This window comes from Pan troglodytes, chromosome 4 (assembly GCF_028858775.2).
Source record: "Pan troglodytes isolate AG18354 chromosome 4, NHGRI_mPanTro3-v2.0_pri, whole genome shotgun sequence".
Taxonomy (NCBI): domain Eukaryota; kingdom Metazoa; phylum Chordata; class Mammalia; order Primates; family Hominidae; genus Pan; species Pan troglodytes.
This window is the reverse complement of record NC_072402.2, coordinates 168,141,074-168,168,290: the sequence shown is the minus strand read 5'-3', so window position 1 is coordinate 168,168,290 and position 27,217 is coordinate 168,141,074. Positions and strand designations below refer to the sequence as shown.

The 27,217-nt window shown below is 49.7% G+C and overlaps 1 protein-coding gene across 5 annotated transcripts in view; it reads right to left on the bottom strand.

The window, feature by feature from the left end:
* KCNIP1 (potassium voltage-gated channel interacting protein 1) overlaps positions 1 to 27,217 on the bottom strand; it is a 383,467-nt gene that overhangs the window by 223,126 nt on the left and 133,124 nt on the right. For 3 of the 5 annotated variants that reach the window (XM_063811667.1, XM_001150323.8, XM_001150636.7), the window contains exon 1: positions 8,223 to 8,837. The exons of 1 other annotated variant lie outside the window; for it this stretch is intronic. In XM_063811667.1, the coding sequence (XP_063667737.1) occupies positions 8,223 to 8,283 (61 nt within the window). In that variant the 5' untranslated portion in view covers positions 8,284 to 8,837. Of the gene's footprint in view, positions 1 to 8,222; positions 8,838 to 27,217 lie in introns of those variants that run through there. One more of the 5 variants, XM_016954180.3, reaches the window with a different exon arrangement.

The following is a 27,217-nucleotide window of genomic DNA, read 5'->3' as shown; positions in this document are numbered from 1 at the left end:
GATGGTCTCGATCTCCTGACCTCATGATCCGCCAGCCTCGGCCTCCCAAAGCGTTGGGATTACAGGCGTGAGCCACCGCGCCTGGCCAGGACTCTGTATTTCTAACAAGCTCCCAACTGATGCTGAGGCTGTTGGTTGGAGGAGCACACTTTAAGTGGAGTAGACCCAGATAGTAACAATTTACCTTTAGCGCATTCAGTGTGCTGACCGCTGCATCTTACATGCATGACTGCATTTAATCCTCATAACAACCTGGGAGGGAATTATCAACAATACTTTCATTTTCTAGATTATGTAGAGATGAAAGTTCACAGAAGCGAGGTAACCTGCTCAATGTCACACAGCTAATGAGTTGCAGAGCCAGGATTTGAATTCTAGGTCTGCCTAACCAGGAGTGTAGGCTCATAACAACCGTACAACATACGCAGGTGATTTGGGCCAACATGTGGCTAAGGAGAGAAAGGAGATGAGCAGTAAGGTACTTGCAAATGTACTAGCAAGTTCTTGTGTTTTTTTCTTAGCAGTGATAACCACTTGTAAACCGACTGATCTCCTTGCCCACCTGGACCGTGTGAAAACTCTGATCCTGGTCCCTGGTTCTGAATGTTTGCAATTCTAACATACTTGGAAGATATTTAAACACTCTATCTTCACTGACAGGCAATGATGGCTATAACAAAGAGAGAAAATTTTAGTTCACATAAATGATTAGAGCAGAGGAGAGATGTTTAATCCTGTTAATGAATTTGCTAATTGGCCTTCTGCCCCCAATCATTTCATATTCAGGCTTCCACAGTGTCAGATGAAATGGAAACAGATCTAGGGGGAGGCGGGGTTGGGATGGGGCTAAAAGCATTTTGCTCAGGGCCTGCACGTAGCTCAGTTGTTCCGTGTGGCTAATGAGGTGCTTCAGTCTATCCTTGAATGCCTTCTCCCCAACATCCATGCACCTGTTTTGACTGTTTTTCTACTCAGGTCCCTAAGGTTCCAGAGGCAAAGCCAGGAGGAGAGGAGGTTAGTATGGCAGTTAGAAGCTCAGGGTCTGGGATCAATCAGAACCAGGCTCTGCGATTCCCAAGCTCTATGACCCTTAGTAAGGCACTTCCCTTTTTAGAGCCTCAGGTTCCTCAACTGCAAAATGAGAACTGTAATAGCATCTTGTCCTCCAGGGTTGGGGTTAATAAAATAACACAGGAAAGAGCCGAGCAAGGTGCCTGGCACTGGGTGGAGGCCAGAGTCATTTGAGCTAGTATTATTATCCTTCCTGGCGGGTGACCTGCATTTTCATACCTCACTGTTGGGAATTGCTTTTACCATCTAAAGTTGACAGCTTCCCTTAGGAATCACCAGAGAAACTGCTTAGAATGCCAGTGACCATGGATATGGTGGCTCGGGATCTCAGAGGGCTGGAATCAGAGGCCACAGCTCAAAGGGATGGGGAGATTACCAAGGGTAACACCGTCATCATCCAAATGGAGCAAGGCAGAAGGAAGGGGCCTGTCCTGAGATGGGACAAAAGGCAGCAGCAAAGCCAGCACTGCCAACTCACCTGGTGTGCAGCACCATGTTCAATTCCTTCTTGGCCCTCACGTGGCCCTATAGGGAGACACTGTCATTGTCCCCATTTTTTAATTTTTATTTTTTTTGAGACGGAGTCTCGCTCTGTCATCCAGGCTGGAGTGCAATGGTGCAGTCTTGGCTCACTGCAACCTCCGTCTCCTTGGTTCAAGCGATTCTCCTGCCTCAGCCTCCTGAGTGACTGGGATTACAGGAGCATGCCACCATGCCTGGCTAATTTTTGTATTTTTAGTAGAGATGGGGTTTCACCATATTGGCCAGGCTGGTCTTGAACTCCTGACCTCGTGATCTGTCCACCTTGACCTTCCAAACTGCTGGGATTACAGATGTGAGCCACCATACCTGGCCCACTGTCCCCATTTTATAGAAGAGGAAACTGAGGCCTGGAAAGGCTCAGCTATGAACCAATGAAAGGGAGTTCAATCCCAAGACTCTCTTATTTTAACGCGGTGCTCATAGCCATAATGCAATCCTACTTCTAGCTTCCTGATTTGAGTGGAATGTGGTTCCTACTTCCCCCCACCGCACCAGTGAGGCTTTTAGTCTGGCCTTGAATAACAAGATTTAATCCAAAGTACTACTCCCATGGCTGGGGTACGGGAAGCTAGCAATATCCCAACTGACTACCACTACTTCCAGAAGGTGACCTATTTAAAATACTACCCGGAGGAAGGGGAAGCATTTGAAGAGATGTTTCTCTGAAGGCCCTAGGACTCTTAGGCTCTCTCTCTCTTTTCTAAAAACTGTTCCTTCCCTGCCTGATGAATGGGAACATCAGCTCCACGGCCATTATGCAGAATTTTGCAGAGCTTCTCCCCAGGAGCAGACCTGGATTCCTCATCTGCACCGCCGCATTCTCACACCGCTCAGAGCCATCAAGAATGCACACTCTGGCCCATCCATCCTTACCTCCATGCCGCCAGCATCCATCAAGCCTGGATGCAGTGTCAGGCCTGACAGAGGCCCTGGGATAAGACTCAGTGCCTGAAAGCTAGTCAGAGAGATAAATGTGTAAACCCATAATGACAACCTCATAGTGTGTTCAGAATTGTAGTTAAGGGAAGCAGCAGCAGCTATGGGGAAAGAGAGAAGGCAGAGATGTGCTCTGCCTACAGAAGCCAGGAAAGGCTTCCCAGAGCAGTGGCATTGAATGAGGCCTTGAAAGATAAGTAGGAGTTGGCCAGGTGAATGAGGAGATGGAGGAAGAGGGAGGATGAGGAAGCCAGAGTGGATCTTAGGCAGGGAAGCAATGCTGAAGGACAATTGTGGGACTGGCTAAGTGAACAAATAAATGAGTGGATAAATATACAGATTCTGATCTCACCCAGGCAAGGGTGAACGAACCTGAAATATAAGGGAAGACAAGGGGAATCACTGTGAGTCAGTCCCTACTTTTGTTTCAGCAAAAGAGTGAAAACTTAGAGACATCTCCTCACCTTCTCCAAAGACACTATACACCTACCAGTATCCAAAAAATTACCAGGACTCTTCTTGACTGAATTTATATTTTTCAACTTTGGGGAGATGACTATCAATGCTCTTTGTGAAAAGATAGGCTGTTAATTATAGCTGTTCTGGCACTTCATCATTTATTCATTTATGGACATATTCATTCATTCATGTGGTCATTTATTCGATCATTCTTTCTGTCATTCAGTTGATAATTCATTTGTTGCTTCATTCATTCACTCCTTTACTGCTTCCCCCATTCATTCAATCATCCATCTTTTCACTTATTTGTTAAAGCATATGCTCACTTATTCACTTACAGATTTACAAAGCATTCATGGAGCAAGGCCCTTCCAGGCAGACAAAGAGGTCTAAGCCTTGGCCCTTTTCCAGAGACCAAGTCAAAACAATCCCACTGATTTTAGGCAGTAAGTCCTTCTCCTCTGTCTTCCATTCTTTTCCATCTCTCTCTTTCTGTTTATCTTGAGCTCCATTGAGCTTCTTCTGGGATTGAGGGACCAGAACTGTGCCTGGTGCTGGGTGTGGGTTCCTCATACCTTTGTGATTATGAGGGAGTGGGAGTAGAATCACTGTTCTCAGCACTTTCCTGCTAAATGGTAAACAGATTCGGTACATTTCATGGACAAAGTCAATTCAAAGCCAGCAGACCGAACAACAGAATTCATTCCTGGCAGAGGGCTGGTAACTGAAATTCCAGTGGGAAGCTAACTTTTCCTGCAGGGTCTGCAATTCTAGCAAATAATGGAGAGTGGCCAACCATTCCATTATTTATAGTTTACTCTAGGAAAATTTTTATTAAGTACCTACTATGTGCACAGAACCAAGCAGAGAGTTGTGAAGGATGAGTTAGACGAGCTCCTACCCCCAAGAACCCTGACCTCTGGTGGTGGGGAAAGGGGGTTAACACCTCCGTTGATTGTCTAATTCCAAGCGCGATTGTGAGTCATAAGAAAATGTACACCTTAAAAGAATATGGGAATTCAGATGGGAGAAATCACTTCTCTCTGGGGCTTGGAGAAGGCTTCCTGAATATGGAAATTGCTGAGTGAGGTCTTGGAATGTCGGTGGAATTTTAACTATTAGACAAGGCAGCAAGCGGTGGGGTGGGAGAGCATTATAGAATTAAAGGGACAGGCAAAGATGCAAAGATGGGTAAAGACAAAAGCACAAACATTTCTATACATCAGGATTCTCCTTTTGCAGATAAAGAAACTAGCATTTACAAGGTGAAATGACTTGCCAAAGGCCTGCCCCTTGGGTTCAGGACTATGTGACAACACGGCTACTGCTTCTCTATGCCTCTCTGTCTCTTGTCACTCTCCCATATCTTTAGGTTGAAAATGCTGCCCTGACCAATAAACCCTAAACCCAGTCTCATCAGGTACACTCTGCTTCCATAAGTTCCCTGAGGTGCTCATTGATCTAGGAGCAAATATGGGACTATCGGGAACATTCCCATGTTTGGCCCTATATTAACCAGTACCCTATTAACTCACCATGTGGCCTTAGAAAAAGCATCTGATAGCTATGGGGTTGAGTCATAGCTCACCTATGCTATGACTATTCTGGAGATCCGAAGCTCAGCCCTTTCAGAAAGTTCTGCATGCTTGTACTCGGTCATGGAGGATTTCTAACCCAGCCACCCCTGTAGTGTGGGATTATTTGCTTCTAGGCAATTCTCTGTTGACATGGCCTTGGTCTAGTGATGTTGTCCCTAAATTCTCCTGCCCCGCTGACAAGCCCAGCAGCTGCACCTGTATGGTCCTCCTCTGGTTCTCCTCAATGCCCTAGCCTGTCTCACTTACCCATTCAAGGCCAGGAGCAGTGTCCTTGGTGTGTCATGCACATGCAAAACTGCTAGAGTCAGAAATTCTATCTGGGACTGGGATGCAGAGACTGAATCCCAAAAGCAGGGCTCTCCTACTTTTAATTAAAGACATACAAAGATCCCAAACAGAGAGAAGGACAGGAAATGAACCTGAATATTTTTATTCAGTGGCATGGCTCTTAAATTACTTTAGATTTCTGTTGCCTTTAGAGAGCGCTCCCTGAACACCCAGGTTGGGCTGGATATCTTCTTGCAGCACTAATCATGCAGAGTTTTTGCCCTATTTAAAAACTATGTATGTTTCTAAATTGTATTATCAAAGCATTCAGGATTTTAATTGAGCAGGCTTTGATGTTTTCAGGACAAGCCACAGAGTAGAGGTCAGCGAGGGTTGAAGCAAGGGACGAGCATCTGTGTGCTGGGGTTTTTGGTCCTAGTTATCTGGATAGGGCTGGATAAGGTTTCCAGAAATGAGCTGTTAAGGCTCTCAGATGTACTGCCTACTTCGAAAATGGCCTTACTCTGGACATTTGGAAGCCCCAAACAATAGAGCCATAAATTGAATAGTACCTAAGATTTGCTGACCACTTATGTAGCAGAGACTGTGCTAAATGCTTGACTTGCATGATCCTTGAAATCCACACAACACAACAGCTATTTTAAGATGGTAACTACTACTATCCCTGTTTTACAGTTGAGGGAAACAAGGCTTAGTCATACAGCTAGTAAGTGGCAGAGCCTGAATTTGAACCCAGCAGGGAGACTGATTCCTGAGTTGAAAAATCCCAACTGCTCTCTTCCGGTTGCTTCTAATTAGATCTGAGCCTCACGTCTCTGAGATCATAGCAGCAGCTCTGGTGAGAGCATCAACCATAAAAATATTAGAATTTGAGAACCAAATGGAACCTGAGGAAATGCCTAATGTAAGTTTCTCCCTTTACAAAGAAGAAACCGAGGCCCCAGTGGGGAAAAGTGACCTGGCCAGGATAGGCTCCCTGACCACTAGCCTCCTCAGCCAGGGCTTCCTCCAGGTTTCCAAGCTGCCTCCCATAGAAGGGTCTTCTGCTGATTAGCATTCCACTATGCAAGGCAGTGAGATGACTGTGCTTCGGGGGCAAATACCTGGGGGAACATATGCAGCTGGACCCGTGGACAACTCACGCCAGTGGGCTTTGTGCAGGAAGGGCTGAGTGCCCAGTGCTTCGATAGCTTGTCTTGGGAGTCCACCCATTGGCCCCGAACCTGCTATGAGCCTCAAACGAACATTGTTGTGAGGGTTAAATGAGAGTTGTTGATAAAACACCTAGCATTATGGCAAGCACACAGTAGGGACACACTGAATGCCAGTACCCCCTCTTCTGTTTCTTAGAATCCGAGGAGACAGAAGCAAAGACCTTTGTACTTTGGGAATCCTGCAGGAATTCATCCAGGGTGAATTCCTGGATGTTTGGGGCAGGAGAAGGAAATGGTAGACAGCAATGTCTGAGCTCTTACTCTTTTCCCAGCCCTATGCACGGAGCTCCCTATTCATCATTTATTTGATTCTCACATCCTTACAACAACTTCCTCTGGGTCCCTGGTGGCTGCAGCCAACACAGTATATGAGGCAGTCTTCCCTTCCTCTACTTCCTACATACCCTTCCCTCCGGGAAGTAGCATACAAATTTCATGGATGAAAAACTGAGGCTTAGGGAGGTGGGGGGGACTTTCCTAAGGTCCCAGAGGCAGGGAGTGATGGAGCTGGGATTCACACCCAGACTCCACTTGACTCTAGGGCCTGAGATCTTTCTGTGACACCCAGCTCCCAGGAGAGCCACAGGCATTGAAAATATTTAAAAACAAGCCCCTGACTTTCCTGTCCCCACAGTCCCCTGGCCTCTGAGACCGCATGGTGGTCAGACAGATGATGAGGGAGAAGACCTAGATTTGGTGCTGAAAATTGTCCCCAGTCAAGCAGCATCCCAGGATCTGTGAGAGGTGAGGCTTAGAATGTCAAGGCCTTGGGCTGAGCTTTGCAGACCTGTTCTGGTCAGGACTGGTAACAGGACAACCAGTCCCTTCCTTGCCAGCAGGACATGTAACTCAGCTGGACAAATGGCCCAAAGCCTCTTCCTATGTTCTAGGATGTAAATGCCAAACCAGCTTCAGCACCTAAGATCTGCACCCAGAGATCTCTTTCCTCGGGGCTCAGCCAGCCTGAGGCCCCTGGGAGCTGGGCCAGAAGCTGGGACCTCTTCTTCCAGGGGGTTTCAAGGACAGCTTACTTATGGAGATCTCTGTGGTTCTAACCAGGGTGAGACCAACCAAGTTCTAAGAGGAGACTTAGTGTTCACTTGGGGTCCCTTACCCCATTACACTTCTACTCACTATCAGGCATGTAGGGTAGGAGCTGTAACTCCCACCTGTATCCAGGATGGGGGCTCTGATGGCAGAACTTGAATGTTTAAGTGTCAAGCTACTTAAAATCTTACCACTTTTAGTGACATTTGAACATTAAACAAAACAAAACCCATCATTTCCCGTTTCCTAACTGCTTCCAGTCTCTTTATTCCAACAACTAACTTTTGAACTGCTGGTAAGGAGACCTGCATTGTCCTCCAGGGCCCAACACACTGGTTCCAACTTCACCTGGACCCATTTGAGGACTCTCCCACGGATGGTGAGATCAGCCATGCCTCGGCTGGGGACAGGTGGTGATGGAACAGCGTCCAGGCAGAAGAGACTCCACGACATTATGCTTTTTAATCCTTGATGTAAGCTCAGCTCGCAGCCAGCCCTTCACGGTTGCTCCTCCTGACTCCTGGAGCCACCAGGACGTGAGGCCTGGGAGTTTTACCCCTGGCAGCAGCTGATTCCTTTTGGCTTGCAAAGGTTTTGGGGGTGCAGACAGAGCACTCTTCCTGATGAAGGGACTCGCAGGTCTGCACCTGGCATAGCCGCCTAGGAGGAGTGTGGGAGTGTGGCAGCACCCTCACTGAGTGCTCAAACGCCAGCTGTCATGGGAATGGGAAGAGCTTCACCACACTTCCACCAGAGAATCCGGTCACCCCCACCTGTGAACATGCCGCTTCCTTCGGCTCCCAGAGATTTCCCCAGGAGGAGAGTCCCGGCACCTGGTGCCCCAGAGGGGTCCAGTTGCCGCTGGGGCAAACGTCCACTCCGGCTCCCTCCTCTGGGTGTTCACACCAACCCTCCCGCCGATTTCTCTCTCCTTTGGATACAAGCACCTGTCCGGGCTCCTCGTGGAGAGGAGAGTCCGGACTAAGGGAGGCAGGTGGCACAGCCCACCTCGGCGCCTAGCACCCCCAAACCCAGACAGGGGAACAAAAGGAAGAAGGTGGCTTACCTTTCGAGGGTCGCCTTTGTTTGGTTTGCAGAGATGAGAAGGTGCCCATGACGGCCCCCATGGCAGCGAAGACTTGTGTGCGAGTTGGGACCCCGGGCCCGGCCCCTCCCCTTCCCTGGAAAGAAATCCCCGTGGTTTGTCTACTCTGAATTGGAGGAGAGAAAAGCCCCCGGCAGCTCGCCTGCAGCTTGGTATTCAGCAAGCGTGGAGCCGAGGCTAGGAGGCTTCTGGCTTCCTTCTTCAGCCCCGCACATGCAGGGACTCAGGGCTAGCCGCTCCCCGCGAGCCTTCGGAACCGCTTCCCCGCGCGAGGACCCGGCCCGGCGGTTCCCTCGCCCAGGGCCGAGGACGGTGCCCTGAAGCCTGCCTGGCACTGGACACGGGGCCAGAGCGCCCGCCCGGCCGAGGCTGCCGAGCCAGCGCCGCGTGCGGTGCGGGAGCCGCGGTCCGCCCGCCCCTCCTGCCGCACACTCGGCTCCCCTCCCGGCGCTCGGGCTGGGTCTCGGAGGGCCGAGTACCAATCATGAATGAACAGAGCCCGGACCGCGCGGCGCGGAGCCACAGCGCGCCCGCCTGCTGCCTGCTGCCTGCTGCCAGCGCTCGGGGCGAGAGTCGGAGCGGCGGAGGGGGCGGCGGAGGGGGCGGCGGGCGGGCAACTACGGAGGGGCGGGGCGGGGGCGAGGGCTGCACGGTGGGGGCGGGGGACGCCCAGCCCTGCGCCCTCACCCCTGCGCACCCTCATCTGCCGGGGTATGTGCGGCAGCCCCGGGAGCATGTAACCCTAAGAGACAGACCCGGGGCCAGGCACCTGGCTGATGGGTGAGGTTCAGGGGGCAGTAGATTGGCCCCAGGGAGACTGTGTGTGTGTGTGTGTGTGTGTGTGTGTGTGTGTGATGTGCGCGCGTGCGTGTGTGTGTGTGTCCCTGTGTGTGGTGCATTGTGATTTCATTCGACTTCAAGGGAAATCTTATTTAACCCACTGCCTGAACTCATGGGGAGGGGGAAAGTCTGCCCCACCCAGAAAGGGGTGAAAAACACATCCAAATGGGTGGTCATGGGAAGAAGGTGCCGTCCTGCTCCGTGGGTCCTTGAGGGTTCTGCAGAATCCTCCCATGGCAGGGCCCACCTTCTACTGACAGGGAGTTGGGGAGGAGAAAGGAGCCCTCAGCCCCTCTAGGCCCTTACACTCTCATTTTTTTTTCTATTTTTTTTTTGAGACGGAGTCTCGCTCTGTTGCCCAGGCTGGAGTGCAGTGGCGCGATCTCTGCTCACTGCAACCTCTGCCTCCCAGATTCAAGCGATTCTCCTGCCTCAGCCTCCGGAGTAGCTGGGATTACAGGCGCCCACCACTAGGCCCAGCTAAATTTTTTTGTATTTTTTAATAGAGACGGGGTTTCGCCATGTTGGGCTGGCTGGGCTTGAACTCCTGACCTCAGGTGATCCACCCGCCTTGGCCTCCCAAAGTGCTGAGATTACAGGCGAGAGCCACCCCACCCGGCCTGCTCTCTCATTTTTCTGTTTCTTTCCTCTTTGGTTCTCCCTCTTCTCCCTTTCCAGCTCAATAATTCATTAGCCATCAGCTCCTGGGCACGGGTTGTTAGTGCTTGAAGGGGCAATGATTAGATTTAGGAAGCCATTTCCCTTCTGTGAGTGGCGTCTCACCCAATGGGCAAAGTTTGCGTCCCTGCCTGTTGACCCAAAGCCTTGTGGTGTTGAATTGCAAGGTTTGCTCCCTGGAAGGTGGAGGAAGAGCTTCCCCTCCCCCAAGTCTGAGCTGCTTGGGTTCCCACTGAGACCCATTTTGATTGACACTGAGGATCCTTTGCCCAAGCTGCCTCCTACAATCCCACCCAGCCATTTTCTGTCTGCCACACAGATACACACCATGCTAGCAGTTCACAGAATACCCGGACGTATGGCCTCATAAACAAGCATGCATGCCCATAAAGTCCCACAAACATATGGGCGCAGGTCCTTAAGTCCGCACAGACATTGCTATTGTACACACAGACAGACCCAAGGCTCATAATACACCTACAGTTGCCCCCCACAAAGATGGAGAGACACACAAACACACAGGCATGCAGACGCACACACAGCAAAACTGCATGACAGTCACCACATTCACACAGGCTCAATGCCACATAGGCACAGAGTTGAATCCCCAGGATACAGGCCCCTTGAGAGCTGCTTCCCCTAATGCCAACCCATGAGCTGTCCCCTCATGCCAACCCATGAGCTGTCCCCTCAGGGCCACAGGTGGCCTGTGACTTGGCCAGGGTCCTTGAATAGTTTTCTTCACCTATGCAGCATTTATTGCTTTTCTGCAATCCCAGCATGTGTCCTGTTTTGTGCAACAGGGGAGGGGCACTTACTAACATACTTCCTTTCCTTTGCATTGCCCACTGCTGTGCAACCACATTGTCCACGTGATGCCCACCAAACCCCTGTGAATTAAGCAGGTGCCTGACCATCACCCCAGAGAGAAATTGAGGCTTACCTTGTGTTAGAAATTTGCCTGAAGTTGCCCAGCCAGGATGTGGGATTAGAACTTGGGTTCCAGGCCTCTGTCGTGGTCTCCTGGGGAACCCCTGCTCACAGATGAGGGCACTGAGCCAGAAAGACCTGCTGGGGCTCCCACCAGATTCACAACCTCTGCTCTCCTAACTGCCAGCTCAGGGCTTGTCCAGGCCAGGGAGGCCTGGAATCCTTGAAGATGGAGCAGGGGCTGGTCCCTGCTTCCCTCCTGCCTTCTCTGTTCGAGAAGAGGGCATGCGAGGCTGAAGCTTGGGGTCACTAGAGGACCCAGTGGGATATCCAGGATTCAGGGAACAGAGGAGAGCTCTTTGCTGAGGAGAAGGTGAAGCCACCCTGGGTGTCTTTGCCAACTTGTCAGGGATACCACTGGGTGAGCACCAAGCTACTTCCCCCTTGGGGCTCTGCTAATTTTCATGGTACCTGAATGACCATAAGGACAGCACTTGAGAGGTCACAAAAGGCTAGAATGTCATCCTCTCATTTCTGCTTCCCCACAACCCACTGAAGAAGCAGAGTACAGACGACTTGCTCCATTCTGCAGATCAGAAATAGCAAAGTGCTTCTGGATGTGTTTGCAATTGGCTGCCTCTGAACAGTAGGTATAAAGTGAAGTCACCAAAATAAAATCCAAACCATTGAACATGAATTATGAGGTCTTTTTTGTGGCCTGTGGCTTCTTCTACAAATCCTCCCTGACCCCTGGTGCTCCCTTTGTGGCTCAGCCACCCAGACCCCTCACTATTTCTCAGATGGGTGTTGTGGTTCTCCTTCAGGGCCTTTGCACGTGCTGTTCCCCTTGCCTGGAATGTTCCTCACCTCTTTCTCCTTCTGGCCACCTGCTGCTTACCCTGGAATATCTACTGCAGATGTCATCTCCTCCAGGGATCCCTCCCTGGCCCTGAGTCGGTGCCCTGCTTGTGGTTTCCATAGCACCCAGGGCTTCTTATCAGAGCACTCCTTACTTTGTTTCTCATTGTTCCTTTCCTTGCCTGTCTCTCCCTCTGGACTGTTTTAACTGCTTTACATACTGATTTAACTCTCTACTTTCTGCTTAATCTCTGATTTCTGACAGGGGTGCAGCCAATCTATGCTGAATAAATGAATGAGTGAGTCTCTTTTCTTTGCTCAGTGACCCAGTTAGTAAGCAGAAACTGATGATTACCAGATCATCCTTGCCCCTTAAAGGAAGACACATGCTCTGCCAAGTGAAGATTCATTCATTCACTTATTTATTCAACAAATATTCATTCATTCATGTATCTACCATGTACCAGATATTTACATGCACAATAGCTCATTTATTCCTGCGGACGCCTTGTGACATGGGTATTATTTGCAGATAAATACACACACATACGCACGTGCCCACTGTACAGTGCAGCCAACATCACCCATGAGATGCTCACAAAGAATGTGTCTAAGTAGAAGAACACAGGTAAGTGTGAGGGGCAAGAGAGAAAGATGATGATAACAGGCCCTCTGCCTGCCTCCTGGGAACTTGCAACAGAGAGCAGAGAACTGCATGGGGAGAGAGGGAGTGACAGAATGAATGTGCAGAGGGAGTGCTGAAGAAGCCTCCCATCAGTCACCCTGACTGCAGGAGCCATTTGTCCTGTTGTCCCTGCCATGATGTACTCAATACAGCGACCTTGCCAGCCCCATCCAACCTGAGCTTCAGTGGCTGTTGCTCCCTTTACTCTGGAAGGTGAGCTAGCTCATGCACTTTCTCCAGCTCTGACCCCTCCCTCATGCACCCTGGTGTGGACTGAATGTTTGTGTCCCTCCAAAATCCCTATGTTGAAGCTCTAAGCCCCTGTATGGCTGTATTTGGAGAAGGGACCTCTAAGGAGCTAATGAAGGTTAAAAGAGGTCATAAGGGTGGGGCCCTGATCTGATAGAGTTAGTGTCCTTACAAGGAGAGACTCCAAAGACCCCCCCACGCACAAAGACATCATGTGAGCACACAGGGAAAAGGCAGTTGCAACACAAGGTGAGAGGCCTCACCAGACACCAACCCTGCTGGCACCTTGATCTTGGACTTCCAGTTTTCAGAACCATGAGAAAATAGATTTCTGTTGTATAAGCCACCCAGACTGGGGTATTTTTTGAAGGCATTCCAAGCAGACTGATACGCAACCCCAGTGTCAATCCATGAGCTCAGAAAGTTCTGGATGCAAGGCCTTCCTTCTGCCATAAGCCTCTATATAGGACTCCTTAGGCAACCCCTCTAAGGTTGTTCAGGGAGGAAGGAGTGAGGTTGTCAGACCTGCAGGAATCCTGTTAAAACATGCATGTGCTTGTCTGAGTTTATGTAACACACAAGCCCTGTTCTTTCCCTCCCTCCCCCTCTCCTTTCTTCCTCTCTGTGTCTCTTTCCTTCTTAATTTATTTCTTCCTCCCTGCTGCTTCCTTCCTCCCTACTCAGTGCTCCCTCAGCCATGTTTCTTCTCATCCTTATGGACAATAGTAGTTCCTTCCAGGCACAGAGGTAGCATAGAGTCAGATTGAGAGCATTACTTTGGGAGGCTGCTAGAATTGGGTCCAAACACTGAGCTTGCCCCTTTACTGTGAGACTGTGGGCATGATGAGTACGATCTCTGAACCCTGCTTTCAGCTTCTTGTGGATTACTTTCATAATTCCTTTAGTAACTGGTGGTGTTGCTGTGAGGGATTGGTGACATGATGTTTGTGGGGCCCTTAGCAGGTGCCTGGCACATAGAGTGGCCCATTATTGAAGGTGGACTGCCCTATTCCTGTTGCTGTGGGCCAGACATCATGCTGGGTTAGAGGGGTATAAAAATGAGTAAGCCACAGCATTTCCCTTGGCTCCCATCTTTGCTCTTCATCTGTTTGATAGGAAATCTATTCTCAGGGTCCCCATCTGGTATTAAAAGACTCAGATTAGTTAAGGAAGGGAATGCAGTTGGCACCTGATTATGTGCAATTCAGCACTATGCTTGCTGCTGTCTTGTACCATTTCCCAAATGTTCTGCATGCATAAGTCTGGCCTCAAATAGACGGGGAGCTTTTAGAAAGCAAAGGCCGAGTTTCCTGCTTTGCATACCCCGCCTCCACCGCCCCCATCCACCGCCACTCAGCCTGGCCCAGAACATCCTAAATATGCTACAAATACTCAAACTGAGATCCTTCAGGGCAGGGGAAAGGGTGTCATCATTTACCCCTGAGTTCATATGAACCCAATCCCATGTCCCCTGGTATGTACACCTGGCCCTTAGCCTCCTCATCTGTGAAACATGAACCCAATCATGTCAGGGGGTTGTTGTGAGAATGGGGTAAGATAAAGTAAAGGGAAAGCACTTGTCTCTCTGTAGAGCACTCTGCAAATGTCCTTTATTGTTATTTGCTTTGGGGCTCATTGGATCATTCATTCATTCATTTATTCAATGAATATTTATTAAGCACCATCTACCTGCCAGGCGCTATTCTAAATATATGGATCAATAATGAGCAAGAAGAGGCAAGAGTACCTGCTCTCAGGAAGCTGGAGGTCTAGGGCTGAAGAAAATCAAATCATCTCCTCATTGCAAATTGCATTCAGGCTAGGAAGGAAAGAGTGGGGCAGTAAGTTCAGGGTAGCAGGTGCTTGGAGAAGCCAGGTATCACCTTGTGTGAACAGTGAAGTGATGACATAGGACATATAGGTCTTCAGAGGGCAGGGAAGTAGATATGAGTTTCAGGTCAAGCAGATCAGGCTTAAAGTCCTGGATTTGTTTTGTGACTTTGGGCAAATTATTTGACCTTTGAGCCCCTCAATTTCCTCATGTTTGCAAGGAGAACAATCTCAGCAATGTCGTTGGAGGTCGCAGGGTGAGGCTGAAAGTGATCGTGATTACAAAAGTGCCTGACACAGGGTCTCCCTGGCTGGAACACAGTCCTGATTCAGAAAACACAAACTCCATGCCTCACTTTCCCCTTCCAGGTCCCTTTGCTTGGACCTTCTCCCCTACCTCCCCAGGAGGAAGAAAAGACCTTTGAATAGGACTTGGGTTTGGGAGGCAGCTCTCCCTGGCTGCATCCTTATGCATCAAGCATGGCCTCATCTGTCCAGGTTGATCATGTTCTGGAGGGAGCAGGACTGATGTGGACTGCAGCGGAAGCCAGGGAAGCCGGGGCACAGGCTCTGCCCTTCATGTCCTGATGGCTGCGCTGCCCGAGGATTCCCCCTGCACGCTTCTGCGCTGCCACAGTCTCCACCAGAGCTGAGATGAGTTCAGACAGAGTGCAGCCACCCACGCAGCTGGGACACTGGCGGTAAAGCCCTCCCAGTTACCCAGATCCTGCAAGGAGTGTGTGTGTGGTGAGGCGGGGGCAGGGGTAGTCAGGGAGAGGGGGAAGGATATTTCTGGAGACCAGGGAATTCATGGGTGCCAGCACTATGCTTGGCACAAGGCAGATATTTCATGAATATTGATCAAATGGCTGTCTGGGGGTGGACAGAAGGGTGGATTGAAAGGGGACGGGTGGTTAGATGGATGGATTCAAATATGTTCTAACAAACTGTAAGTATCTGATAAAACCTGTGAACATTTTCCCCCAGAGTTACCATGCTGCATGAACACATGCTCATGCTTGGTGTAGAATTTCAGACTCTCCCCAGTGAAACACAGCCTTGGAAAGTTGGTGAAGAAACTTTGTCCTAAGGAGGAAAGGTTATGGTAAAGGATTTTATCCATTCATCCCTTAGCTGTGTGCCTTTAACTTCACTGATCCTCAGTTTCAACATCTATAAAATAGGTACAATAATTACGCCTGTGTCTTAGGGTTGCTATGAGGATTAAATGAGTGGAAGCATTTAAGTGCTTTAGTGTGGTACCTGGGAGGTTGCAAGGCTCATGAAAAAGGCAGGTCATTAACATAATCACTAATCTTCATTCAATCATTCATTCACTCATTCATTCATTCACTCACAACTTTGTGAGGGCATCACGTGAGTGCCTCCTGTTCATCACACCTGAGCAGGGCTCTGGGGCTCTCTGCAGAGGTTGATGCTCCCTGCATTAGGGAACTCACAGTCTCAGGGCACTTAGATAAACAAGTCACTATAACATCCCAGACTTCACCGAGATCCCTCTCTAGCTCTGCTGCTGAGGGTCAAAGGCACCAAAGTCCTAGATACTCGGCAAGATCAGGGGTCTAGATCAGACTAGGAGGGTAAAGGTCATGGTGGAGAAATCAAGGGTGGAGCTGGGTAGAAAGGGATGGGAGCCGGAAGGAGTGGAAGTGAGACTTGAGCAGAGCAGGGCTGAGGTGGGGTGAGAGTGGCCCTGGGCAACCGCATTTCCGGGCCACAGTGGTGAGGTTGAGGGTGGACGGGCGAGACTGAAATGACGGGGGCAGTGGAGACAGATGCTGTGGTTAGAATTCCTTGTCTTTCTAAAGTGTGTGCAAAACATGGATCCATAATCTCCTTGGGTAAATGTCCAGGAGTCAATGGTGTTTCCTCCCCTGCTTTAGTCTCCTGAGGTGATAGAATAATTGCATTAGCAGTGGTGGCCTCTGTTTATGGAGTTCTTACTGTGTGCCATCACATGCCTGATCTCACTTAATCATTTCAATAGCCCCATAAGGAAAGACTCTCATTGTTTCCTGTTTTATAGATGAGGCAGCTAAGGCACAGAGAGGTTAAGCAACCTTCCTGAAGTCACAGTGAATAGATGGTGGAGCTGGCCTTGAACTCAGCTGGTCTGACTCCGGAGCTCACACTCTGCATGTAGCTCCAAGTCCTCCTGCTGCTCTTGCCACTGACTTCTAGCACTGTTTCTCTAGGGAGGCAGCAGTTCACTGGGGACTCACAGATAGGAGAGATGGATGCACAGGGGAGGGACAAGGGTCCCCAGCCCTCTGAGTGGTGGATGATGCTCCCACCCATCCTTTTAGTGCCTGGGGGCTGCAGTTGTGATTATCAGCCTGCCAGGGTGCACGCAGGGTCTTTCCCTCTTCGGCTCCTGCAGCCTGAAGACCCTGAGGAAGTGAGCAGGGAGGGGAGGAGGGAACAGTAACCCTGCCGCTGCCTGATGATTAGTAATCATGCCGGTGATGAGCCGATGAGCACACCCCTGACCCTGCACGGCCCGCTGAACATGTCAGAGCTGGCTCCGGGCTCCCAGGATCTCCGCTCCCAGCATTGCTGCTGCTGCAATTGGAGCCTGAAGAGGGAAGAAACCCAGGAAGAGGGAAGGAGGAAGGAATGGGGGAGAAAAGAGTCTCAGTTGCCCTCGTGCTGAGGACTGGCTCTGGGACAGGGCCTGCAAAAATGAGGCCACATACAACTGAGATATTAACCGATGCTCCTTCTGTTATTTCCTGTGACCACACACCCTGCCGCACATTTGAGCTGCGGCATTCACTACCTGTGGCAGAGGTGGCACAGAAACAATGGTCACATCTTGGATTTTGAGATGAAAGGCCTGGAAGAATATGTGACTGGTTGGAGGGCAGGAGCAAGAGGGGTTTGCCCTTGTCCTCCACCTCAGGCAGAGTTCGAGGGTTGGTGGCCTGTTCGGCACTGAAACCCCAGACTTTGGTGGAATGTGGGAGCTGAGAGCAGACCCTGGCTTTTCCAAAGTGGAGCCTGGGAGAGTGAACACAGCCTAGGGTCCCCCTCTAAGGCCTGCCACCTCTGTGTGTAGCAGGAGCATTGCACAGCCACTGACTTGTGTGTCTTTTTCAGGCAGGGGTTCCTGACCTACCTCTCCTGGGCAAGTCCGGTAAGGAGAAGGGGAATCTTCCCCTGCACCCAACAGTGGTGTGGTCCAGGAAACCCTCCTAGAGCCTGGGAGGCCCCAGCTGCCACCTGAATGGCACAGTGACCACAGAATGCACAGGAAGCAGAACCTCTTGGGGTGCCTTTCTGTAGGAATGGTAGGGCTGCCCACCAGAGGTAGAGCCCACTTCATGCTCCATGCTCCGTAAGCCCACCCCAAAACATTCAGGCAACACTGGGGATGGGGCATCCTGAACTGATTGAGGGTTCTCTGCCACTGAGAGGAATGGGAACTTGGAGTAGAAATTAAGTTCAGTGATTGAAGCAGTAAGCAAAGTAACTTTCTGGTACATCAGAGTGAGTTACCTGAAATTCTTAGCTATTCATAAAATGATCCTCACAATGCCACTGTGGCAGGTACTTCTCTTTTCTCCATTTTATAGACTAGCAAACTGAAGTTCAGAGGCGTGGTGTAATTTGCCCAAGCCACAAAGCTTGAGTGATCTGTAGAGTCTGGGTTTGAACCCGATCTCTCTGCCTTCAAATGTAATGCTTTTATCCACTAAGGAAGGAAAGCAGATGGGAGCAGTGGAGGGAAGAGAAAGAACTGGGAGGAAACAGCAGTATTGGGAAGAAGAGGTGAGGTGATGGGGAGCCTGTCATCCTCCCTCCTAGGATGGAGTTGGTACTGGGTCAGAGAAGAGTGGCTGTGAAGAGCTTTGGTCTTGGTTTAGAGGACAACACAGGACGTACGCAGGTGGCCTGGCACATAGATGGCCAGGTGGAGGGAAAAGGATGAAGCAGCAGTTCCAAGAGCCGTGGCACTCGTGTAGCAATTATTACCTGGGCCCCCAAGAGCACCACATTTCCTCCCAAGAGTGCCTGTGGGAACCTCTTCCTGAGAGGCCAGGCTGGCTCTCTTCTTCCCTCACTCTACATGGAAGATCCCTTCCCAGGCTGCCACAACACACTACCTTGACTAGAGCAGTCCTTCAAGCCGAGTTCTGTTTCTGTTGCTCCTTCTTGCATTGGACTGGCCTGTATCAAGTGAAGGGGTTGGGCACTGTAGCTGGTGCTGGGGGGAGCTAATTGACAGTCCAGGGCACTCTTGCCCTAGGCTGGCATTTGCATGATCCATTAGTATTCGTGCCCACAGCTCAAGGCTGCTCTGGATGGAGGACACTATGCAGATGAGCATTGAGCAGGGTGTGCAATGAGAAATTGATGTGGTTTGCTGGGAATCAAGGCTACTGAGTGAGGAGACTGAGGAAGGCTGCAGACCTGAGACTGGGGCTTCTCACCTGGTTCCCACACTGCCAGTCCCTGGGGTATCTGCTGTCTGTGATGTATGGGCTCCCAGCCAGTCCCTCCAACAATTTAGCCAGCATCCACCGGGCCCCTGCTCTGCCCCACCTGTCCTGCGATGGCACCAGGGAGGCAGTGAGAGATGAGGTGGGTATGGTTCTGGCCCTTAGAAAGCTCACAGTTCCGTGGAGAGAGAGTGGAGTATGCACTATTTGCAATCAACCAAGAGGTCACACCAGCTGAGAAGAGACATTTAATTAAACCTGGAGAAGGAAGAGTGGGGCATGGGGAGAGGGCCAGGCCAGGCTTCTCAAAAGAGGAGATGCTTGAGCAGGGTCCTGAAAGATGAATCAGAATTTGCCAGCCAAACACCACTCTTAACACATGACTTTGTTCAGTGTCCTCTTCCTTAAACCACTCTTAACACATGACTTTGTTCAGTGTCCTCTTCCTTAACCAACTGCAGAGGAGTCACGGTCTACTTCACTCTCATAAGGGTGCCCTGGTGAGCTGAGCAACAATGCTTCACTAACCCCATCTATGGGCTCACCAACCTGCAGCTGGAGGGACTTTGGAGAAAGCAGGTCCAGCCACCATGGTGACTTAACTCGATAATGCCTGTAATTCATGATTGAAATGAGCGACTGAGTCACCCAGAGCAATGGGATCTTCCTAAAGATCTCCGGGGATGGAACCTTCCTAGCTTCTATATGCAACCTATTCCAACTTCTACGCAGATCTAGGAAGTGCTTTCTAATATCTCATGAATTTCTGCTGAACTGAAAAGCATTGACTCTTACTACTCCAGGAAGAAGGGCATGGAATACCTCATCTGAGAACCCATTGTGCAAGCTGCCAGAGCCACACAAAGCCCTGAGTGTCCTCAGTTCAGCATCAGGGTGGGATGGGGGAGCTCACATTTGGTGGGGGATACAGATAGAGATAGTAAACAAAACTTTCTACCACAGAAACCAAGTGGGCGGGACTGGTGGAAGGCTAAAGGATTTGACCTGCACCTCAGGCTCTGATTCTGACTGTGCCCATCTGTGGTGTCATAGAAAGGGGCCGGGGGAGGTGGCTTACGCCTGTAATCCCAGCACTTTGGAAGGTCAAGGTGGGTGGATCATGAGGTCAGGGAATCAATACCATCCTGGCCAGCATGGTGAAACCCCGTCTCTACTAAAAATACAAAAATTAGCCAGGCATGGTGGTGGGCACCTGTAGTCCCAGCTACTTGGGAGGCTGAGGCAGGAGAATCACTTGAACCTGGGAGGCAGATGTTGTGCCACTGCACTCCAGCCTGGGTGACAGAGTGAGACTCCGTCTCAAAAAATAAATAAATAAATAAATAGATAGATAGATATTTGGTCTCTGTCTCCCATTCCTAGCACAAAGCCCCTAAAACCCTTGGAGTTTCCCGAGTGATGAGGGTATAGGAGCATCTTTTGTTCCAGTGAGGTGACTCTTGGTGAGCCTTTGATAGCTTCAGGATTGGGCTGGTCACCAAAAAGACCAAGCCTTGACTGGAAGCTTGAGACTTTCAGCCCCATCCCCAACTTCTGGAGAGAAGGAAGAGGCTGGAGATTGAGTCAGTCACCATTGGCCAATAATTTGATCAATCATGCTTATGTAATTGAACCTCCATAAAAACCCCTAAGCACCAAGATTTGGAGAGCTTCCCTGTTGGAGAACGCGTCCAAGTGCTGGGAGAAAGGCATGCCTGGAGAGGGCATAGAAACTCGATGCCTCATCCCCCAACCCCATATCTTGCCTGATTCAGTCATTTCATTTGGCTGTTTCTGAGTTGCACCCTTGAAAACAAACCAGTAAAAATAAGTAAAGTGTGTTCCTGAGTTCTGTGAGCTTCTTTAGCAAATTATTAGACCTGAGGAAGGAGTCTTAGGAATCCTTGACTTATAGCTGGTTGGTCAGAAGTACAGGGGGTCTGAGACTGGCCACTGGTGTCTGAAGTGGGGGCAGTTTTGTGGGACGAGGCTTTAACCTGTGAGGCCTCTGCTAACTCTGGATAGTTAGTGTCAGAACTGGACTGAATTGTTGGGTACCCAGAACTGGTGTCCGAGAACTGGAGAAAAGTCGGCGTGAGCAAGAAAAGAGAACTACTCAACATTATTATGAAAACTCAGAAAGAGTCTCCCCAGAAAACAAGGGCTCCTCTAGAGTTTTACTACTGGAAGTCAGAGGGCCTTTATATGCCATCGAGCTGGGCCCTATTTTCACAGACGGCCCACGGAGGGGCGAAGTCTGTTTAGCAAAGCACAGAGGGACAGTGACAGAGCTGGGACTGCAACCCAGGGCTCTGGAAAGTTTCCGGCATATTTAAAATTCCCTGAGTTTGCTGTAACTGCCAAGACCTCCCCTGTAGGTCTAGATGCACATTTACTCTTGGCTTCCTGTGAGGCACAAATGAGCACAGGAAAAGGCCTCTGTCCAAAAATGTTCCTTCTTCCCCTTTACTAAATGCCCTCAAGATGACATAATATCACATGAAGCTTAAACCACAAATATCTGGAGGAAGTTGGCAATGACCTGGAATTCAGACTGAAGTATAAATGACTGATATTATACTGTGAGCCAGATTTGCTAGGTAAGTGATGAGGAGGAAATATGAGCACTGGAGATTTGAATCCTGTTAGAGGGGTGGGAGATGTGGGCGGGGAGAGTAGCCTGAGGCCTTCAGTACATCACCGAAGCAGGTGTATGTGTTTAAAAATAGTATGAGTACTGGCTGGGAAAGTCTGCACTAGGTAACCTTGTTTTCACTTCTGGTAGAATGCTACTTTGTGTGGTGCATTCATTCATTCATTCTTCATTCATTCATTCATTCATCTACCATTGATATTCACTGCACTCCTGCCTGTGCCTGCCCCTGTTGCAGTTTCCAGGATATACTGGTGACCAAGATAACATTTTCTCTGCTTCATTCTCAGAGGGAGGGGAGGTCCGGACTGATAGTGATAGGTAAGCAAATAAACGAATCAGATCATGTCTGCTGATAGCAGGACTCTACACTTGATCTTAGCCAAAAACCAAGAGGTGATGGTGATGTAGCACCCTAGACACAGTGGAAGGGCCAACTGTGTTAGGGCTGAAGGGGTCAGCCTGAGAAAGAAGGCCTTACAAGAAAAGGAGACTGATTGTGAAATTTGAATGATAGGAGTTACTTGTGTTTAGGATTTGGGGCGAGAGAACTTGAGGTAAAAGAAACAGCAAGGCTTACAGCCTCACAGAGTGGGCTGGGTGTGCTCAAGGTGCAGAGAGAAGGGGATGGGGCTGGGCCTAGGGAGCTTGGGGAAAGGTTGGAGAGGAGACAGAGGCCAGATTACAGCGGGCCTGTGGTGCTCCGTGAGGAGTGTGGATTTTATAAGCAGAGTAGTGAGAAGTCATGTGAGATTTTTTAATAACCTTTTCTTTTGAAAGGATTATAGACTCACAGAAAATTCCCATAATAATACTGAGAGGCCCTTGCACCCTTCATCCAGTTTCCCCCAGTGGTAACATCTTAGGGAACTACAGGACAATGTCAAAGTCAAAAAACTGACATTGGCATGGTCCGCACACCTTGCTTGGATCTCACCAGTTTTATATGCACTCTTTTGGGTGTGTGTATGTGTGTCGTTCTGTGTCATTTTATCACACACATAGATTTGTGTAAACACCACAGTCAAGATACCCACTGTTTCATCACCACGGGGGGCTCCCTTGTGCTTCTCAATTGCAGTTGCCCTACCCCCAGCCCGTCAATGTGGGAGAATTTCACACAGTGAAAGCAAGGGTGAGAGCAGTCAGCTGTGTCAGGGACATGGCCTATCCAACTTTGGATGTCCCAGAGGCCTTAGAACAAAGTAGGTTCACCATGAATACAGATGATTTTGAATGCCTTCACTTTGCAGGGGAGGAGCATGAACAGAGAGGTTAAACAACTCAGCCGTGGTCACACAGCGCTTCTCATGGCTTACTGAGTATCTCAGTGTACATGCAGGTATTGGCTGGAAGGTACTGGAGAGAACCTGTTGCCCCCACCTTGACCCCTCTCAGTCTCATTCACTGGGGTGGGGTGGAGATGAGTGTGCTGGGAGACTGGTGAATGTCCTTAACCCTCAAACCCTGGAGCTCATCTCCTTCTTGCAGCTGCCAGGCTCATTATTCCCTGCACATGGCAGATATCCCAGGGCCGCCTGCAGGCATGTGGGGCTTGGGGCAGTTGGAGGGCGGACCTGGGGGAGACCCTCAGTTCTCCAGTTTCTTTGCTAGGGACCCAGTGGCTAAGTTTACTTCATGAGGCTGGAAATAGGGCATAGGTTTTAGCCTCAGGCCTCATTCCCCAGGATAGCTCCCGCCAGTTGTAAAGGGGGTAGCTTCTGCCCTGAGCCTCCATTTTTTCTCAAATTGTTCATGGGAGAGGAGTATGAGTGATTGCTACCTTTCAACTTCAAGACCAATCACAGTTCTGGGTCCAGAATGCCTGCTGCAAATAACATCACAGTTGTATTTCACGTGGTCTGCTCAGAACTGTCTGAAGGTGTGGGTGCACACCAGTGGGAGGAGGCAGGGGACCAAGAGAAGGGGGTCTAGCAATATGGAGAAAGAAGGAGAGAGGCCAGGGGTTGGGGCAGCCCTGGGGCCTTTCCAGGACACTGAGGGAGAGGAGAAGGGCCGGCCCTTGCCCAGGGGCCTCCTGCACGAGGCCCTTACCTGCAGGACAGCCCTGGCCAAAGTCTAGCGGCAACCAGACAGTCTCATTCCTTCTCTGCTGACAATGTGCAAATCTTGATTGCCTATAGCATGGCTTTCTCCTTCTCAAGGGAAATTTCTGTCTGTTTCTGCCAGCAGTCCTCCATCTTTTGGGGTAAGTGCCGAGGTGACAGATGGAGTCATCGTCCCCTACCTCTTCCTTCAGTGCCTGCAGCCTCCCAGGCTGCTCCATCACCATTCTGGGGCCATTGGGTCAGCCTCCCCGCCTGGCTGGTCTTCTGCCCTCTGGCCTCCGGGGGAGAAGGCACATCCTTCCTCTCTAACACTAATGAAATCTTCCTTCTGCTCAGAGCCCGAGTGGGCTCGGGGTCAGTACTCTTACCTGCTTGGCTCAGCTCTGCACTCTGGCTTGGTAATTACACCCCACACCTCATTGTAGTCAGGCCCCGGCTCAGCTTCTCTGCACCATCACCTGGAATCTTAAAAAGTCCTCTCCAGGCTTCAGGGACTGTGGGTGTGTAAATTCTCTCCCTTCTCTGGGTCCTCTGCAGGCCTGGCATTTGCTCACGTGGATGCTCCCCCCAGCACACACACTCAAGACACCCTTCCCCGGGCTCTGTTCCATCTGGCTGAGTCCCAGTCCTTGCTCTTGGCTTCGCTCATGTCATGTGGCCTCTCCCCCAGGGAGCCTTCCTTGGTTTACTTTACAGTTTCTCTCTACCTTCTGAGACCAACATGTGGTGCCTGCTTGCTTCTCGGAGCTCTGAACACCCGGTGCTGGGAGCACTGGGCTTTGTACCTTGTAGATGCATACACTAAATTGTGAATGGATGAGCAGATGAACAAATGAATATGTAATTATGTGTCTATCCTCCTCCTCTGATGCTTAACCGTATGTTACTTTGTTTTGCTTTTTCACTGCTTCATAGAGAGTGATGATGGAAAACGCTTGAAGGAAGGACACTTTTCCTACATGTGACTACTCATTCATCACCCAGGCTCATCCAGCAGACCTCATGTGCACCAGGCATAAGGACACAAGGGAACTCATGAAGCATGCCTCTGCCCTTCGAGAAGCCCTAATCTCAAGGCTCTTGGCCCTTCCTGGGATCCTTTTGAAAATCTGATGAAACCCTGAACTCTCTTCCCAGAAACACAAGCACATCAAATGGTAAAAATATGGGGTAAGTGTCAAGAAGCCCTGAAATCATAATTTAAGAACTGCTGGTTTGGTGAGAAAGAGAAGCAAGTCGATTAGGCAATTTTAATATCTTTTGCTAAAGGCTATTCCAGGAGGCACCATCAGCTTATATTGGGGGTTCACAGAAAATAAAGTGATTGACTCAGTTTGAGGTGGGACAGGGTGCTTCTAGTAGGTGGGATCAAGGAAGATATTTCAGAAGGGCTAACTCTTGAGGAATGAGTAGAAATTTATGAGGCAGTCAAAGGGAGGCAAGGAGGAAGGTGAACCAGCATGTACAACATGCAGACCAATGTGTTTATTGGTTGCCAGGAGCCGGGAGGAGTCAGGGTTTTTTTTCTGGGGCAAGAAAAATGTACTGTGACTGGGCCGGGCGCAGTGGCTCATGCCTGTAATCCCAGCACTTTGGGAGGCCAGGGTAGGTGGATTCCTTGAGCCCAGGAGTTCGAGACCAGCCTGGGTAACATGGCCCCTGTCTCTACAAAAAATACAAAAATTAGCTGGATTTGGTGGCATGCGCCTGTGGTCCCAGCTACTCGAGGGGCTGAGGTGGGAGGATTGCTTGAACTGAGGAGGTGGAGGTTACAGTGAGTTGAGATCATTTCACTGCACTCCAGCCTGGGTGACACAGCCAGACCCTGTCTTAAAAAAAAAAAAAAAAAAAAGTTCCGTGACTATATCGTGATGATGATGACCTTGTGAATATGCTAAAAACATGGAATTGTGCACTTTAAAAGGGTTAATTTTATGCTACAGTATGTGAATTGTGTTGGTTAATTTTGCGTGTCAACTTGCCTAGGCCATAGTACCCAGTTGTTTGGTCAAACACCAGTCTAGATGTTGCTGTGAAGGCAATTTTTTCAAAGAAATTAACATTTAAAGCAGGAGTCTTTGAAGAAAGTGGATTACTCTCCATAATATGGGTAAACTTCATTGAGTCAGCTGAAGGCCTTCAGGGAAAAAGACTGAGGTCTCTCCCAGGAAGAAACAATTCTGCCTGCAACTTTTCCCTGGGCTTCCTGCCCTGCCAATTTTGAATTTCCCTTGACTGCTTGCCCTGCCGATTTTGAATTTGCCAGCCCCTACAATCATGTAGGCCAATTCCTTAAAGGAAATCTCTTTCTCTCTCTAGATATATAGATATGTCTGTGTGTGTGCATGTGTGTAATATATAATAATGTGTATAATATATATACACACACATCCTGTTGGTTCTGTTTCTCTGGAGAACCCTGACTAATACATGAATTATACTTCAACTTAGAAATGTTCATTAATGAGGGATTAAATACATTATAGTGAGACCATAAAAGACAAGTACACAGGCGTGTACCAGTGTGGTGCGCTCAGGGTGGCAGATACAGGCTGGGGAGGAAAGAAAGCTGGCTGGGGCAGGCAGGGCCCAGACAATGGCTAGCCTTGACTATCAAGCTGTGGCCCTCTCTTGCCTGCAGGATAGCAAATCTTAGTTGGGTTATTTTTGATTGCAAAAACCAGAAACTGACTCTGGCCAACTTCAGCATAATGAAGAAGCTATGAGAAAGGTATGGGGCTCACACACCCAGAAAATGCTTAACAACCAAATCCAGAAACTGGCAGGAGCCAGGGAAATCCCAGAAATCTTGGCAGCAGGAACTCATTACTTGGATTTCTTAAGGATAAATCAGTTGCCACCACTTTTTGTTCTTGATTCCTCTGGTCAAAATGCAGGATCTCAGGAAAGACAATGTGATTGGTCACACGCGAGTCCACGTGCCCAACCCTTGCACCGGGAGTGCAAGGCAGAACCCCTTGTTTGAAATTTCTGCCAGTTGGGTGTTGTCTGCGGCTGCTGCTGGGAAAATGGGGAGTAGAGGCTTGCAGGTAGATCAGCTGGAATACATGGCACAGGTGACACTGGAATCCCTGACCTGCTAATGAATGAAAACAGGGCCTGATGTCCACTGAGTTGAGCAACAGGGCCTTTGTTACTGCAAGGACGTTGTCCCCACCTCCGGCTGTGTTAGGATCACAGAACACCTGTCACCAGGGAACAGAGCTTTTTCGCAGGTCCCTGATGTTTGTAGCTGTGTGACCTTAGTCAGCACACTCAGCCTCTCTGAAATGCAACATCTGGGGGAAAAAATGAAAGAAAAATGAAGCAAAAAGAAGAAGAAGAAGGAGGAGGAGGAGGAGGAGAAAGGTAATGTCCTCATCTGTTTGGGACAGGCCATTTTACGCACCTTCTGGGCTTCTTAGGACGATAAAATGAGAAAACGCATGGGGTGACGTCTGGCCCAGGGTCTGATGATTCAAATGCTCTGTCCCTCCAGTCTTGATGATGCTGAGTCTAGAGGAAGGGCACAAGCAGCCTTTTCCAGTCTGTTTTCAATTAGTTTGAGCCCAGCTGGGGCTGGGGCTGGGGCTGGGGGTCCTTGGGCTGGGCTGGGTTGATCTTTCCTTGGGCTCCCTATTTTCTCCTCCTCCTTCCTGTGCCAGGCCCAGAGGCGGCCTGGAGGCCTTGGCCTTCCTCTG